Below are 15,803 nucleotides of genomic sequence, written 5' to 3'. Positions count from 1 at the left end.
CTTCTGGTCCGGACCGAAGACTCAGACTTCTCCGTGGCTCTGGTCCTGACCCGGCTGCTTTTGTCACTCTGCAGGAACGAGGAGGGGGAGGAGCAGCTGCGCCTGCGCCAGCTGCAGCTGCCCTTCAACTTCGCCACTGGCGAGGCGCAGCTGTACGACCTGCCGCTGAGCCTGGAAGTCCCGGACCTCTGCTCCGCGCCCAAGCTCCGGAAGATGGAGGGAGAACCCAGCAACTCCAACTCCCTGCTGGGCTGCCTGCTGAGCCAGGACCGCGCTGCCTACTGCAAGCACGAGAGCCCCAACGGCATCAGCTCGCTGAGCGACGCGGCGTTCCAGGACACGCACGCCACCGTCAGCGTCCCCCAAGAGCTGCAGGCGGAGCCGGCGCCCGGCGTGCCGCTGCTCCGCGTGGACCCCACCATCCAGGACATGGTGGAGACTCTGGAGTCGCTGTTCGGCGACGCAGACCTGATCGAGGCGGTGGACGTCGGGCCGGAGGAGCTGCAGAGCTGGGAGAACTCGCTGATCAACTTCACCACCGGCAACCAGGTGTTCAAGGACGACCTGAACGACATCCTGAGCAGCGACATCCTGACCTACGTGGCAGAGCAGCTGCAGAGCGAGGGCGGCCTGGCCTTCCCCGAACCGCTGGACAAGATCCAGAACCACAACCCAGAGCCGGCCGGGCAGCAGGACTTCAGCTGGCCCGTCCAGATCCAGAACCAGATCCAGAACCAGATCCAGAACCAGATCCAGCCGCCGCCTCTCTCTGGGTCGGCCAAGCTCAGCCACCTGGACTTCCCTCCCATGGCCTCTGCTGGGCTCAATGGCCTGCAGGTTCCGGTTCCGTCTTCACTTCAGCTGGGCAGCTCCACAAACATGACCTTTAACCCTTCGTGTCGTCAGCACCAAGTTTTTAAAAGCAGCCCTACAGACTTAACGGACCCGGACCAGAACGCGGGTGGAACCGTCAACCCGGTGTTTATCTTTAAAGGCTCCCAGTGGGGCGAGTCCGGCCCAGCCCAGAACTTTGTAGAACCATATACCCCGAATATTTCAAGTGGCGCTGGCGCCCAGCCGCCGCTGTCCGGGTTCCAGCCCAACCCCACCATCCAGAACGCCTTCAAAACCCCCGAGCCCAGTCCGCTCCCCGACCAGCTGGACTGCATGTTCAGAACCGCGGCCGCCACGCTACTTCCCAACGGCGTCAATCACGGCCAGGCCAGAACCGACCCGGACTCCTTCCACTTGCAGGCCAAAGCCGCCTGCTACTACCAGGCGCTGCCTGCAGGTGGCGCTGTGGCGGCAGCACTGCCATCGCATAAAGAGGCGGCGTTGACCTACCAGGTCAAGTCCAACGGCCGGACGATGCGGCAACACTTTCTACACTTCAGTGAAAACACACAGGTTGACTCCTTCTCCTTCATACTTTGACTAGGACAGCAAGCACCAAAATATGAGAATTGATAAATAAAAAAAAATACTGGCTGTTTATGCAGCAGCGCTGATCTGAAGTATGGAAGCTCAAAAGGGACAAAATTAAATAAATAATTCATGAAATCATTAATTAAATTATTTATTTTATACAGAAATTTCATTAAATGGTTAAAATTCAAACCTCTAACAGCTGATGCTGAAAATTAATTTATTATGTATTTATTTTTTTATGGTTCCACCATGAATTTATCTGATCAAAGTCGGGGGCAGGGCTTATAGTGGCGCTTTCCCATCAGGCCTTTGGAGAGACTTTACAGTTATTAGGCCACAACGATTTATTATTAATAATTATTAATTTGATGTTCAGTTCAATTCTAAAGAAATTTCCTTTTAAGATTTTTAGTTTTGCAAATAATGTTTGAGTTTTTTTAAAATGAGAAGAAAAACTAAAACATGTAAAACTTCAGCAGTTAGGATTGTGAAATAAAATAACAGTAAATGTTCAGCTCTTAAAACCATTCCTATCACTAATATTCTTATTTATGACACCAGTCACATAAAGTAGTGGGTTTTTTTTTTTTTTATCAATAAACTGGACTCAGTATCTGCATTTAAACATATTTTCAAATTAATTGAAATGTATTGATGCTCATTCATGTAGAAGAATAGTAAATAGTAAAGACATGAGACAAATTGGACAGTTTGAGGTTTTTAAAAATCATTTGTATGAATTTATCATAATAAATGGAAATTTATCTACCATGAAACTTAGAAAACCAGTTTCCAGATAGAAAGGTATTTTTGCTCCCCCTGGTGGTCAACATCTGCTAAGCTTTCTAGATTGGACTAAATCTCTCGGCTTTATTACCCAAATGATTCTGTTAAATTGGGAAAATACAAAGTTTACCACAGGTTTCCTGAACCGATGGCTCAGTTTTGTAAACTTCAGATCGTTCCAGGTCTCTGAGTTGATATGTTTTTTCTCCTCAGATGGACAACCGTCCCATCGTTGGGAACGGAGGATTCCCCTTCACCTCGCTGCCCAACGGAAAAACCTGCCTGACAGAGAACAAATAGGACCGCCGGGACGTCTGGACTCCAACTTGGACTGAAACTCGGACTCATCCGTGGAAAACCGTAAAGACTGGAGCGACTAACGAGGGTTAGACTGAAGAACGGGCGAAGGACAAGTTCAGGTTTGGTGGTGTTGGCTCAAGAAGACAATCAGGACGATTTATCACAGCTGGAGAAATATTTCCTCTTTTATTAAATAATTTTTATGATCAGCATCTATTTTATTGTAATACTTCCTCATATAGGTATCAAGAGTCTTCAAATTAACCCATAAAAATGGAAGAGAAATATTTTGAGTCATTTTTCCTTCAGATTTAACGGTGAGAAGCAACAAAACGACGTGTGGAGCGTTCATAAAGCATTAAAAACATTCATTTAAAACACTTTTTATCGCTGGTGATGCACACAGGCAGTTTGAGGTGGTTGGAAGTGAATTTAAGTAAAACAGGACAGAATGCGAGCTGTTTGGTTCACCACAAGGGGGCAGCAGTTACAAACCTGAGTGACTCCTAATCCAAGTCGACGCCTAGAGGCCAAAGGTGGTACTGCACTCCACAGCTCCACTCATTTGTTTCCCATTTTAGCTCCATTTAAAAAAAAAAAAGAAAAGGACGAGAACACTGAACCAGCCGCGTGTTTTTCCCGCTGTCGTGTTCAGCGCACAAATGTTCCGCTCCGACCTGAACGCCGAGCCGGGTCGACGAGTCACTGGTTGGTTGTTTGGTTGCTGTTTTAATCCGTCTCCATTGAGTTCATTTCAACTGTCCCGCAGCGGGGAAGATTTGCTTTGCAAGCAGACAGGGTATAATATAAAAACCATGAACATAAACGCACAACAGAGTGACGTCATCATCCTACTACGAGCCTGGAAGTCGAGTCGATTCAGTGAAAACAGCTGCTTGTTTGTATATTTTAAAGCTTCGTCTCTGAGCCAGATCTTTCTCTTCTCTTCCTTTCGTTTTAGTTTATTTTAGTTTTTTCTTCTGTTGTTTTGTTCTTTTCTTGTCAGGGGGGGTAAAATACAGACGGTGCCTTAAACTGATGGAGCTTTAAAAAGAAAAAAAGATTAAAAAAAATAAAAAAAAAGGGAAAATATTTAAAAATTGACCAAATTTACTTTATTAGTTTAAAGCCAAACTTTGAGATTTGTTTCACTTTAAGGTGTTTGATTTGCCAAAGCACAGAAACATTTAGGATTAGATTCCTGGAGCCACTTTATAAAACTAACCTGGCACAAATTAAAACTTTAGCACTTAATTTTTAAATGGTAACTCTCGCTGCGCTCTGTTTGCACTAGATTTAAAGATAAAAGTTTATTTTAGCAAGGCTCACATCCTCCTCTGTGTCTCCATATCCTTCAACCCGTCCAGCAGCAAAATGCAGAAGTAAGACAGTGTAAGGCAGCTAATGTATATATAAAATAAGGAAAATAAATGGAAAATCTCATTCATAGATGCCTTTTAATTGACATGGTTTTAACAGTTCAGCCCAAACTGAGCCAACTTTAGTAGCGCTTCTTCCAGAATAAGAAAAAAAAAAATCGTTTTCATCAGATTTTAGAGGAAACAGACTTGAATTGAACCAAACTTTTGAAACCAAAGCCATCTAAGAAGCTTTACTCCTGAGGATACCAAAGGGAATGTAGCATGATTAACATTTTCCGGAACGTTCAGGTCAACATCCAGGCTTAAATGAAACCGTTTTTTAAACATTTTTAACCACAAACGCGCGCTCAGGTCTCACCGCAAGGTTTATCCAATCTGCTCCAGGTTTCCTGTTGGTTTAAATGTTTTGCACAAGTCAGAGATGGAACTCTGGGAAATGTAGTTGTCCAGCATTCAGCGCTTCTGGAAATGGATGAAACTCCCTGAGCGTTTCCTCATGGAGCCGAACGTTTGTTCAGATTCAGTTAGAAATCCAAACCCAGCATGAAGCGCTTCATCCTCAGTCAGTGCCTTTGTTTCACAAAGTATTCTATGTATAGAGATATAAATATATATTGTTACTCTCTCTTACACTATAAAAAGTCTTCAATATTTGACCTATATGCTTCAGACCTAAGGAAGCCTCCATTATGCAGTATCTATCTGTGTTTGTACATACATTCATATGTGTAATCTTTCATATATCCTGTATCGTAATAATGTATTGCCTTTATTTGACCCACGCCTCTGTTATTTTGTACATTTTCTGCACAGCTCATATATAACCTCCTGCTCCCGTGTATTTTTTTTTCTCTTTGTTGTGTCTCAATATTTGACCTTTAAATCTGTATCTGAGTGTTTGAGTCAGACTGTAAATCTCCACCATATTAAAGGTGATCTGATCACTGCAGATCGGCTCAAGGTTTTATTTCATTACAAAACGATCCGAAACGGAACTGGATCGGATCTGGATCTCTTGAAACTGGAGCAGAAATGAGCTGCAGTCCAGATCCGGCTGTACGGAGCTCTGCTCAGCCCATTTAGGACTGTTCAGGAGGGATCACACAACTACTGTTAATCTTACTTAAAATTTGGTTTGAATATGCAAATTGTACCTGTGGTTGCACTGCGCTTTCATGGTGCATTCAAGTGCATCTCGTACACAGGATAGGCCAAAAATCAACACATCTCCAAAGTGATTTAAACTTTTATTTTGCAGGTTTACACACCTTATTGATTATTTTTTAATTAATCAAACTAGTTAATGGAATATTATTCCTTATCCAGCTCAATGTTTGCTCTGATTTCTCCAGCTTTATCTAAAAATTAATGATTTATTTTTAAAAAAATCTAAAATGTACATAAAGCAGTTGAGTGTGATGGTACCCTGTGTCCACCAGATGGCAGTGTAACCACTTTAAGGCAGTTGTGGCATAAGTGTTGCTCCCAGTTCAGCCTTTAATGGTTTCCTGTTATTTTCAGCTGCATCAGTCCTGAAGCTGCCTCCACCGTGCATCACTGCAGGAACATTTGTATTATTTTGGTATCTGGTAGTTTAGGAAGTTATTTTTTATTTTGTGAACTACAGAAGAAGAATAGTTTTCATAAATAAAGGTTGGACAATGTCAGCTTGAGGTCTTGAGGTGTCAAATAAAAATAGCACCACAGTTGTTAAACACAGTTTTAGTGTCCTGTGTTTATGTCGGATCTGTACTTACCACAAAGTTTATACCTTATTACAGCATTCCTAGTTTTCAATAAAATCTACGTCTGTAACCAATTATTATTTTAGTAATTGATAATTCTGACGATAAAAAGTTGCCACTTCTGCATTTTTTTCTATAATAGAAGAATAGAATACAATTTAAGTATTTTTTTTTTTAAATAAGAAAATATTCATTTTATTGTCTAAAACCCAATACGGTAGTGCTCCCGAATGCTTTTGGAACCAAAGTTTGCTTCTTAAAGGTTCTGTAAAGCCGATCAACCTGAACAGAACTTTAGCAAAACGTTTCATGGAGATTTTCAAAATGTTATACAGTTTACCTCCAGGGAACTGTTAGAGAACGTTCTGTTAGAGAACGTGGTTGCAGCTGACTTTAATCAAATAAAACTTTGTGTAAACTTTTATTTTAAAGTGATTTAACTTCCGGTCTAAAACCAGAAATCTGCTGACTGAATATTTCTGTCATTTTTCAAAGTTCAATTCAACATAATTTTCACTCTGACGTCACGCGCGCGCTCCCGTGGTCTTATCAGATCACTGGAAGCGCGCTCCGGCCGCAGAGCAGCAGAGATCCTGGAGGAGGAGGAGGAGGAGGGAGAGGAGGACGAGGCGCATATGGAGGCAGGAGCCTGAACTCCACCGGGATGAGTTCACCCGGTTCCGGGATGCTTTAACGCGCCGTCTGGATCTGACGCACACCAACAAAACTGAGCCAGAAACCTTCCTGACTGCGCGCAAACAGAGAGAACCACCTGGGCTCCGGTTGGACTCCCGGTTTTGTGCAGTAATTGCTGCTGCAGTCGGACTTCTGGCGCTGTTTCTGACGGTACCGGTGCGGAATGAGTAAAACCAGCGCAGTGGAAACTGAGAAACGTCGCTGCAGCGCCAGCGGATTGTCTGGGACGGATCCCGCTTCACCGACTCTGAACTGATCCTGAATGAACGCAAACATGTACGCTGGGAGGAAGCGCAGAAAACCGGCGCAAAGAGGGTGAGTTCTAAAAGTGCGCAGATGAAGGAAGGCTGCCCGTCACTAATTGTGGACATGTAAGACGTATTAGTTACACTTTAAGTCGTCCCCGTTTAGCAGCGGCAGACAGTTTGTAAACATGGGATTATCGCCCTGTAATGGACTTATGGGGCCGCACAGCGCCCCCTGTGGGTCGCAGTGGAAGCGCCACTCCGGTCAAACAGTTAATTATCTCGTCATTAATTATCAGATTATCCAGGAGCGGATCTAGAGATATTAGAGCCCCGGGGCGCAGGAGGCCCCACAGCGTTACTCTGAATGTTTCTGTTGTACATTCTGATTATTTAGTGATTCCTGTACCAGAAATTAAGATTTTTAATCTGGATGTGGGTATTTATTACCTCTTTTTGTATTTATTTGTGTTATTATGGTTTTGTAAATATTTTTTCCTCTTTAGATATGACAGTTGTGAGATTTCTTCAATCATCTATGTGATTATTTTCTAGACTCTTGTGACTTTTCTGATCATTTTGTGTTTTTTTCTAACTAAATATATCAGTTCTTTATTTAAACCTGTTTATCATTTTGTGAATGCTCTGTCATTATATAATATGTTTTTGTCTCTTCTTGATATTTTGCTGTTTTTCTCTGTTTGGATTCATTTTTTGTCTAATCCTTTCGTCCATGTGCTGATTATTTTTTGCTTCTTGTGGATAATTTTTCTTTTGTAATGTTTTAGATTTTTGTTCCTGACCATAATGTCAGAGGTCTTTTCTATTTTTAAATCACAGATCATTTTACAGAGGGCTGCACAGTTGGTAGAGCTGTTGCCTTGCAGCAAGAAGGTTCTGGGTTCAATTACTGGNAGGAACGGTGTTCCTCACAGCAACGTCTCAGATCATCAGGAAGACGTCGGTCAGTCGGCCCTGATCACCACACATCCTCCACCGTGCTCATCAGCTCACAGGAGAAGCTTTCTCACATGCTCACCGTTAATTTCACCCACCTGGAGAAGCTCAGTGTTTGGCTCAGTTAAAGTCCAAGTGGAGCGTTCCAAAGTCCACGTGTTATTAATTATTATTTCCTCCGGTAAATAAATGCTCAGATTAAAGTTTATACAACTTTTAGGCTGTTTTGTTGCCATCAGGACTCTAAAAACAGGTGTTTTCTCTGCTTTTAGTTGCGTGGCAGATGAAGTCTCAGCTGGACTACATGCTGACTGACACACGCACACACACACACTCCGACACACACTTGCACTGAATCACATGAGAGTGCGTGAGAACTGAACCTCTTTGTCGGCTCTGAACTCTTGACTCGTAAACACATCCGTTTGAACCGGGGTTAAACATGTCTGCAATCTGAGGCTGGGGGTGGGGGATAAAAAAACTGTTCCCGGGGGGGAAACACGTGGATCACACAAACACACAACACGGTGTGTGTTTCCAGCTGATCCAGGAAGTCTGCAGCAGCTGCTGGAGCGAACCAGCTGCTGTAGCGATTAGTGATTAGCTCTTCTGGAGCTGATCTGAGATCTGCTGAGGGGGAGATGAAAGCAGGAACCAACCTCCGTGTTTTAGATGTTTAGCACACAGACGCCAGGGGTCGCCGGACTCACAGAAACATTTGACTGATTTGTTGTTGTCATTCAGTCGGACGTCGTCCATCAGAGCGTGTTTGAGCTGATCCACGCAGACGACCGCGCGCTCTTCAGACGCCAGCTTCACTTCTCCTTCAACCCCGATGCAGACGGCTCTGAGAGTCCCAGTAAGTCTGACACAGGAATATGCACCTGAACGCCTCACGCACGCACCATTCATCCTCACTCTGCTGTTCAGTTTCCTTTTACATTCACAGGACTTAATGAATGACTTTGCACTGATTATTCATCTTTATTTTTTGTTTGTTGTTGTTTTCTTTGCTGGTTTTCAGTTGTTCTATTGTCTGTTCTTCAGCTTTGGATCTGTTTTGTGTTTAGTTTAAATGTTTTTCTTTTTTTCTGTTTTCTCTCTGCTCTTCCAACCAGCCTTGTTTTGTTTGTTTTTCTATGTTTGCTTTGCTTGTAATTTGCTTGTTTTACATAAATTTCACTCTGATTCATTGTTATGATTCAGAGTTTTCTCTCTGTGGGTTGGAGATGCATTTCAAAAACACTTTGTTTCCTTTATCTGCATCTCTTTCTTTCCTTTTTTTTATGGAAGAAGGTTTTGTTTGACATTTTTTTCTGATATTTTGGTTACTTCAGTTTTGTTTACTTTGGTTTTGCTTCTTTTTATTTCTCGTTTTAAATTATGTTTGCTTCTTTTTATTTCTTGTTTTAAATGATGTTTGCTTCTTTAGCTGTAGTCCTTCTTGTTGCTCACTTTCCTGTTTGGCTTCTCTTCTTTCTTTTTGTTTTTTTTATAGGTTTTATTGTTTTTACATGATGTTTTGCAGAAAAACGTCAGGGTTTTTTTAAGAACTAAATCTAGTTTGAAGCTTCCTGACTGTGTTGTCTGCTCCCTCGCCCGTCCAGGTGAGCAGAACAGCGCTGACATCAGCACCAACGTGGTGGCCTACGACCTCCAGACCATCCCTCCTGAGAACTCGTCCTTCCTGGAGAGAAACTTCTGCTGTCGTTTCCGCTGCCTGCTGGACAACTCGTCTGGTTTCCTAGTAAGATGCTGCTCCTGTTCTTCCTGAAGCCGCCGTGCAGATTGTCGCTCTGAGCTGCGTCTCTTCCTCCTCAGGCTCTGAACTTCCGTGGCCGGCTGAAGTTACTCCATGGGCAGAACCGGGTATCGGAGAACGGGTCGCTGGTTCCTCCTCAGCTGGCTCTGTTCGCCATCGCCACGCCGCTGCAGCAGCCGTCCATCCTGGAGATCCGCACTAAGACCCTCATCTTCCAGACCAAACACAAGCTGGACTTCACGCCCATCGGCATCGATGGCAGGTGAGTTAAACCGCCGACCGGCCATCAGGACGACGAGCCGCCGCTGCAGGAAGCTGACGTGTGTTTGTGTCCACAGAGGGAAGATCGTTCTGGGCTACAACGAGGTGGAGATCTCCATGAAGGGTTCAGGCTACAGCTTCATTCACGCCGCCGACATGATGTACTGCGCCGACAAGCATCTACGAAGTAAATGGAACTACAAACTACTAAATGTTCCAGAATCATTCAGATCATTTTATGCATATTGATACATTATCATACACTTTTGTTGTTTTAATAAACATTGATAAATCTTGATCAAATTTTATGAATATGGAAACATTTTGATAACATTTGATAAAAATTTTTATAGATATTGACAATATTTGGAGTTAAAAATAGTGACTATTGATCATTTTCATAAATATTGATACATTTCAATTAATAAGGGTGAATGTTTGTAGATATTGATCCACTTTATTGATAACTGGTACATGTCAGTCGATGTATCCTGATGAATTTGATCCGTTGTATTAAATGCTGGTGATTTAAATCGTGTTTCTTGTCTGCAGTGATGAGAACCGGAGAAACCGGCTTCACCTTCTTCAGACTGCTGACCAAAGATCGGCGCTGGGTCTGGGTCCAGTCCAACGCCCGGCTGGTCTATAAGGACGGGCGGCCAGAGTTCATCGTGGCGCGGCAGCGAGCGTTGACGTGAGTCCTTCTGGTCCGGACCGAAGACTCAGACTTCTCCGTGGCTCTGGTCCTGACCCGGCTGCTTTTGTCACTCTGCAGGAACGAGGAGGGGGAGGAGCAGCTGCGCCTGCGCCAGCTGCAGCTGCCCTTCAACTTCGCCACTGGCGAGGCGCAGCTGTACGACCTGCCGCTGAGCCTGGAAGTCCCGGACCTCTGCTCCGCGCCCAAGCTCCGGAAGATGGAGGGAGAACCCAGCAACTCCAACTCCCTGCTGGGCTGCCTGCTGAGCCAGGACCGCGCTGCCTACTGCAAGCACGAGAGCCCCAACGGCATCAGCTCGCTGAGCGACGCGGCGTTCCAGGACACGCACGCCACCGTCAGCGTCCCCCAAGAGCTGCAGGCGGAGCCGGCGCCCGGCGTGCCGCTGCTCCGCGTGGACCCCACCATCCAGGACATGGTGGAGACTCTGGAGTCGCTGTTCGGCGACGCAGACCTGATCGAGGCGGTGGACGTCGGGCCGGAGGAGCTGCAGAGCTGGGAGAACTCGCTGATCAACTTCACCACCGGCAACCAGGTGTTCAAGGACGACCTGAACGACATCCTGAGCAGCGACATCCTGACCTACGTGGCAGAGCAGCTGCAGAGCGAGGGCGGCCTGGCCTTCCCCGAACCGCTGGACAAGATCCAGAACCACAACCCAGAGCCGGCCGGGCAGCAGGACTTCAGCTGGCCCGTCCAGATCCAGAACCAGATCCAGAACCAGATCCAGAACCAGATCCAGCCGCCGCCTCTCTCTGGGTCGGCCAAGCTCAGCCACCTGGACTTCCCTCCCATGGCCTCTGCTGGGCTCAATGGCCTGCAGGTTCCGGTTCCGTCTTCACTTCAGCTGGGCAGCTCCACAAACATGACCTTTAACCCTTCGTGTCGTCAGCACCAAGTTTTTAAAAGCAGCCCTACAGACTTAACGGACCCGGACCAGAACGCGGGTGGAACCGTCAACCCGGTGTTTATCTTTAAAGGCTCCCAGTGGGGCGAGTCCGGCCCAGCCCAGAACTTTGTAGAACCATATACCCCGAATATTTCAAGTGGCGCTGGCGCCCAGCCGCCGCTGTCCGGGTTCCAGCCCAACCCCACCATCCAGAACGCCTTCAAAACCCCCGAGCCCAGTCCGCTCCCCGACCAGCTGGACTGCATGTTCAGAACCGCGGCCGCCACGCTACTTCCCAACGGCGTCAATCACGGCCAGGCCAGAACCGACCCGGACTCCTTCCACTTGCAGGCCAAAGCCGCCTGCTACTACCAGGCGCTGCCTGCAGGTGGCGCTGTGGCGGCAGCACTGCCATCGCATAAAGAGGCGGCGTTGACCTACCAGGTCAAGTCCAACGGCCGGACGATGCGGCAACACTTTCTACACTTCAGTGAAAACACACAGGTTGACTCCTTCTCCTTCATACTTTGACTAGGACAGCAAGCACCAAAATATGAGAATTGATAAATAAAAAAAAATACTGGCTGTTTATGCAGCAGCGCTGATCTGAAGTATGGAAGCTCAAAAGGGACAAAATTAAATAAATAATTCATGAAATCATTAATTAAATTATTTATTTTATACAGAAATTTCATTAAATGGTTAAAATTCAAACCTCTAACAGCTGATGCTGAAAATTAATTTATTATGTATTTATTTTTTTATGGTTCCACCATGAATTTATCTGATCAAAGTCGGGGGCAGGGCTTATAGTGGCGCTTTCCCATCAGGCCTTTGGAGAGACTTTACAGTTATTAGGCCACAACGATTTATTATTAATAATTATTAATTTGATGTTCAGTTCAATTCTAAAGAAATTTCCTTTTAAGATTTTTAGTTTTGCAAATAATGTTTGAGTTTTTTTAAAATGAGAAGAAAAACTAAAACATGTAAAACTTCAGCAGTTAGGATTGTGAAATAAAATAACAGTAAATGTTCAGCTCTTAAAACCATTCCTATCACTAATATTCTTATTTATGACACCAGTCACATAAAGTAGTGGGTTTTTTTTTTTTTTATCAATAAACTGGACTCAGTATCTGCATTTAAACATATTTTCAAATTAATTGAAATGTATTGATGCTCATTCATGTAGAAGAATAGTAAATAGTAAAGACATGAGACAAATTGGACAGTTTGAGGTTTTTAAAAATCATTTGTATGAATTTATCATAATAAATGGAAATTTATCTACCATGAAACTTAGAAAACCAGTTTCCAGATAGAAAGGTATTTTTGCTCCCCCTGGTGGTCAACATCTGCTAAGCTTTCTAGATTGGACTAAATCTCTCGGCTTTATTACCCAAATGATTCTGTTAAATTGGGAAAATACAAAGTTTACCACAGGTTTCCTGAACCGATGGCTCAGTTTTGTAAACTTCAGATCGTTCCAGGTCTCTGAGTTGATATGTTTTTTCTCCTCAGATGGACAACCGTCCCATCGTTGGGAACGGAGGATTCCCCTTCACCTCGCTGCCCAACGGAAAAACCTGCCTGACAGAGAACAAATAGGACCGCCGGGACGTCTGGACTCCAACTTGGACTGAAACTCGGACTCATCCGTGGAAAACCGTAAAGACTGGAGCGACTAACGAGGGTTAGACTGAAGAACGGGCGAAGGACAAGTTCAGGTTTGGTGGTGTTGGCTCAAGAAGACAATCAGGACGATTTATCACAGCTGGAGAAATATTTCCTCTTTTATTAAATAATTTTTATGATCAGCATCTATTTTATTGTAATACTTCCTCATATAGGTATCAAGAGTCTTCAAATTAACCCATAAAAATGGAAGAGAAATATTTTGAGTCATTTTTCCTTCAGATTTAACGGTGAGAAGCAACAAAACGACGTGTGGAGCGTTCATAAAGCATTAAAAACATTCATTTAAAACACTTTTTATCGCTGGTGATGCACACAGGCAGTTTGAGGTGGTTGGAAGTGAATTTAAGTAAAACAGGACAGAATGCGAGCTGTTTGGTTCACCACAAGGGGGCAGCAGTTACAAACCTGAGTGACTCCTAATCCAAGTCGACGCCTAGAGGCCAAAGGTGGTACTGCACTCCACAGCTCCACTCATTTGTTTCCCATTTTAGCTCCATTTAAAAAAAAAAAAGAAAAGGACGAGAACACTGAACCAGCCGCGTGTTTTTCCCGCTGTCGTGTTCAGCGCACAAATGTTCCGCTCCGACCTGAACGCCGAGCCGGGTCGACGAGTCACTGGTTGGTTGTTTGGTTGCTGTTTTAATCCGTCTCCATTGAGTTCATTTCAACTGTCCCGCAGCGGGGAAGATTTGCTTTGCAAGCAGACAGGGTATAATATAAAAACCATGAACATAAACGCACAACAGAGTGACGTCATCATCCTACTACGAGCCTGGAAGTCGAGTCGATTCAGTGAAAACAGCTGCTTGTTTGTATATTTTAAAGCTTCGTCTCTGAGCCAGATCTTTCTCTTCTCTTCCTTTCGTTTTAGTTTATTTTAGTTTTTTCTTCTGTTGTTTTGTTCTTTTCTTGTCAGGGGGGGTAAAATACAGACGGTGCCTTAAACTGATGGAGCTTTAAAAAGAAAAAAAGATTAAAAAAAATAAAAAAAAAGGGAAAATATTTAAAAATTGACCAAATTTACTTTATTAGTTTAAAGCCAAACTTTGAGATTTGTTTCACTTTAAGGTGTTTGATTTGCCAAAGCACAGAAACATTTAGGATTAGATTCCTGGAGCCACTTTATAAAACTAACCTGGCACAAATTAAAACTTTAGCACTTAATTTTTAAATGGTAACTCTCGCTGCGCTCTGTTTGCACTAGATTTAAAGATAAAAGTTTATTTTAGCAAGGCTCACATCCTCCTCTGTGTCTCCATATCCTTCAACCCGTCCAGCAGCAAAATGCAGAAGTAAGACAGTGTAAGGCAGCTAATGTATATATAAAATAAGGAAAATAAATGGAAAATCTCATTCATAGATGCCTTTTAATTGACATGGTTTTAACAGTTCAGCCCAAACTGAGCCAACTTTAGTAGCGCTTCTTCCAGAATAAGAAAAAAAAAAATCGTTTTCATCAGATTTTAGAGGAAACAGACTTGAATTGAACCAAACTTTTGAAACCAAAGCCATCTAAGAAGCTTTACTCCTGAGGATACCAAAGGGAATGTAGCATGATTAACATTTTCCGGAACGTTCAGGTCAACATCCAGGCTTAAATGAAACCGTTTTTTAAACATTTTTAACCACAAACGCGCGCTCAGGTCTCACCGCAAGGTTTATCCAATCTGCTCCAGGTTTCCTGTTGGTTTAAATGTTTTGCACAAGTCAGAGATGGAACTCTGGGAAATGTAGTTGTCCAGCATTCAGCGCTTCTGGAAATGGATGAAACTCCCTGAGCGTTTCCTCATGGAGCCGAACGTTTGTTCAGATTCAGTTAGAAATCCAAACCCAGCATGAAGCGCTTCATCCTCAGTCAGTGCCTTTGTTTCACAAAGTATTCTATGTATAGAGATATAAATATATATTGTTACTCTCTCTTACACTATAAAAAGTCTTCAATATTTGACCTATATGCTTCAGACCTAAGGAAGCCTCCATTATGCAGTATCTATCTGTGTTTGTACATACATTCATATGTGTAATCTTTCATATATCCTGTATCGTAATAATGTATTGCCTTTATTTGACCCACGCCTCTGTTATTTTGTACATTTTCTGCACAGCTCATATATAACCTCCTGCTCCCGTGTATTTTTTTTTCTCTTTGTTGTGTCTCAATATTTGACCTTTAAATCTGTATCTGAGTGTTTGAGTCAGACTGTAAATCTCCACCATATTAAAGGTGATCTGATCACTGCAGATCGGCTCAAGGTTTTATTTCATTACAAAACGATCCGAAACGGAACTGGATCGGATCTGGATCTCTTGAAACTGGAGCAGAAATGAGCTGCAGTCCAGATCCGGCTGTACGGAGCTCTGCTCAGCCCATTTAGGACTGTTCAGGAGGGATCACACAACTACTGTTAATCTTACTTAAAATTTGGTTTGAATATGCAAATTGTACCTGTGGTTGCACTGCGCTTTCATGGTGCATTCAAGTGCATCTCGTACACAGGATAGGCCAAAAATCAACACATCTCCAAAGTGATTTAAACTTTTATTTTGCAGGTTTACACACCTTATTGATTATTTTTTAATTAATCAAACTAGTTAATGGAATATTATTCCTTATCCAGCTCAATGTTTGCTCTGATTTCTCCAGCTTTATCTAAAAATTAATGATTTATTTTTAAAAAAATCTAAAATGTACATAAAGCAGTTGAGTGTGATGGTACCCTGTGTCCACCAGGTGGCAGTGTAACCACTTTAAGGCAGTTGTGGCATCAGTGTTGCTCCCAGTTCAGCCTTTAATGGTTTCCTGTTATTTTCAGCTGCATCAGTCATGAAGCTGCCTCCACCGTGCATCACTGCAGGAACATTTGTGTTATTTTGGTATCTGGTAGTTTAGGAAGTTATTTTTTTATTTTGTGAACTACAGAAGAAGAATAGTTTTC

At 43.5% G+C, this 15,803-nt stretch overlaps 2 protein-coding genes across 2 annotated transcripts in view; both read left to right on the top strand.

The window, feature by feature from the left end:
* The window catches only part of LOC103129708 (aryl hydrocarbon receptor-like), a 43,300-nt gene extending 38,455 nt beyond the window's left edge, over nt 1–4,845 (top strand). The window contains exons 10-11 of the mRNA XM_007540890.2: nt 75–1,407; nt 2,428–4,845. Coding sequence (XP_007540952.1) covers nt 75–1,407; nt 2,428–2,514 — 1,420 coding nt within the window. The 3' untranslated portion in view covers nt 2,515–4,845. The remainder of the gene's footprint in view (nt 1–74; nt 1,408–2,427) is intronic.
* Nucleotides 4,846–8,265: 3,420 nt separating this feature from the next.
* LOC103129706 (aryl hydrocarbon receptor-like) lies at nt 8,266–15,108 on the top strand (the record flags this gene model as incomplete). The annotated part of the gene is made up of 7 exons (XM_007540889.2): nt 8,266–8,398; nt 9,147–9,286; nt 9,361–9,563; nt 9,640–9,749; nt 10,115–10,256; nt 10,338–11,670; nt 12,691–15,108. Coding segments are annotated over 7 exons (2,148 nt in total), but the record flags the coding sequence as incomplete, so codon positions are not given.
* Nucleotides 15,109–15,803: the final 695 nt, after the last annotated feature.

Source organism: Poecilia formosa, unplaced genomic scaffold (genome assembly GCF_000485575.1).
Source record: "Poecilia formosa unplaced genomic scaffold, Poecilia_formosa-5.1.2 Scaffold571, whole genome shotgun sequence".
In the NCBI taxonomy this organism is placed as follows: Eukaryota; Metazoa; Chordata; class Actinopteri; order Cyprinodontiformes; family Poeciliidae; genus Poecilia; species Poecilia formosa.
The sequence above is the reverse complement of the archived record's forward strand: the minus strand, read 5'-3'. Positions and strand labels throughout refer to the sequence as shown.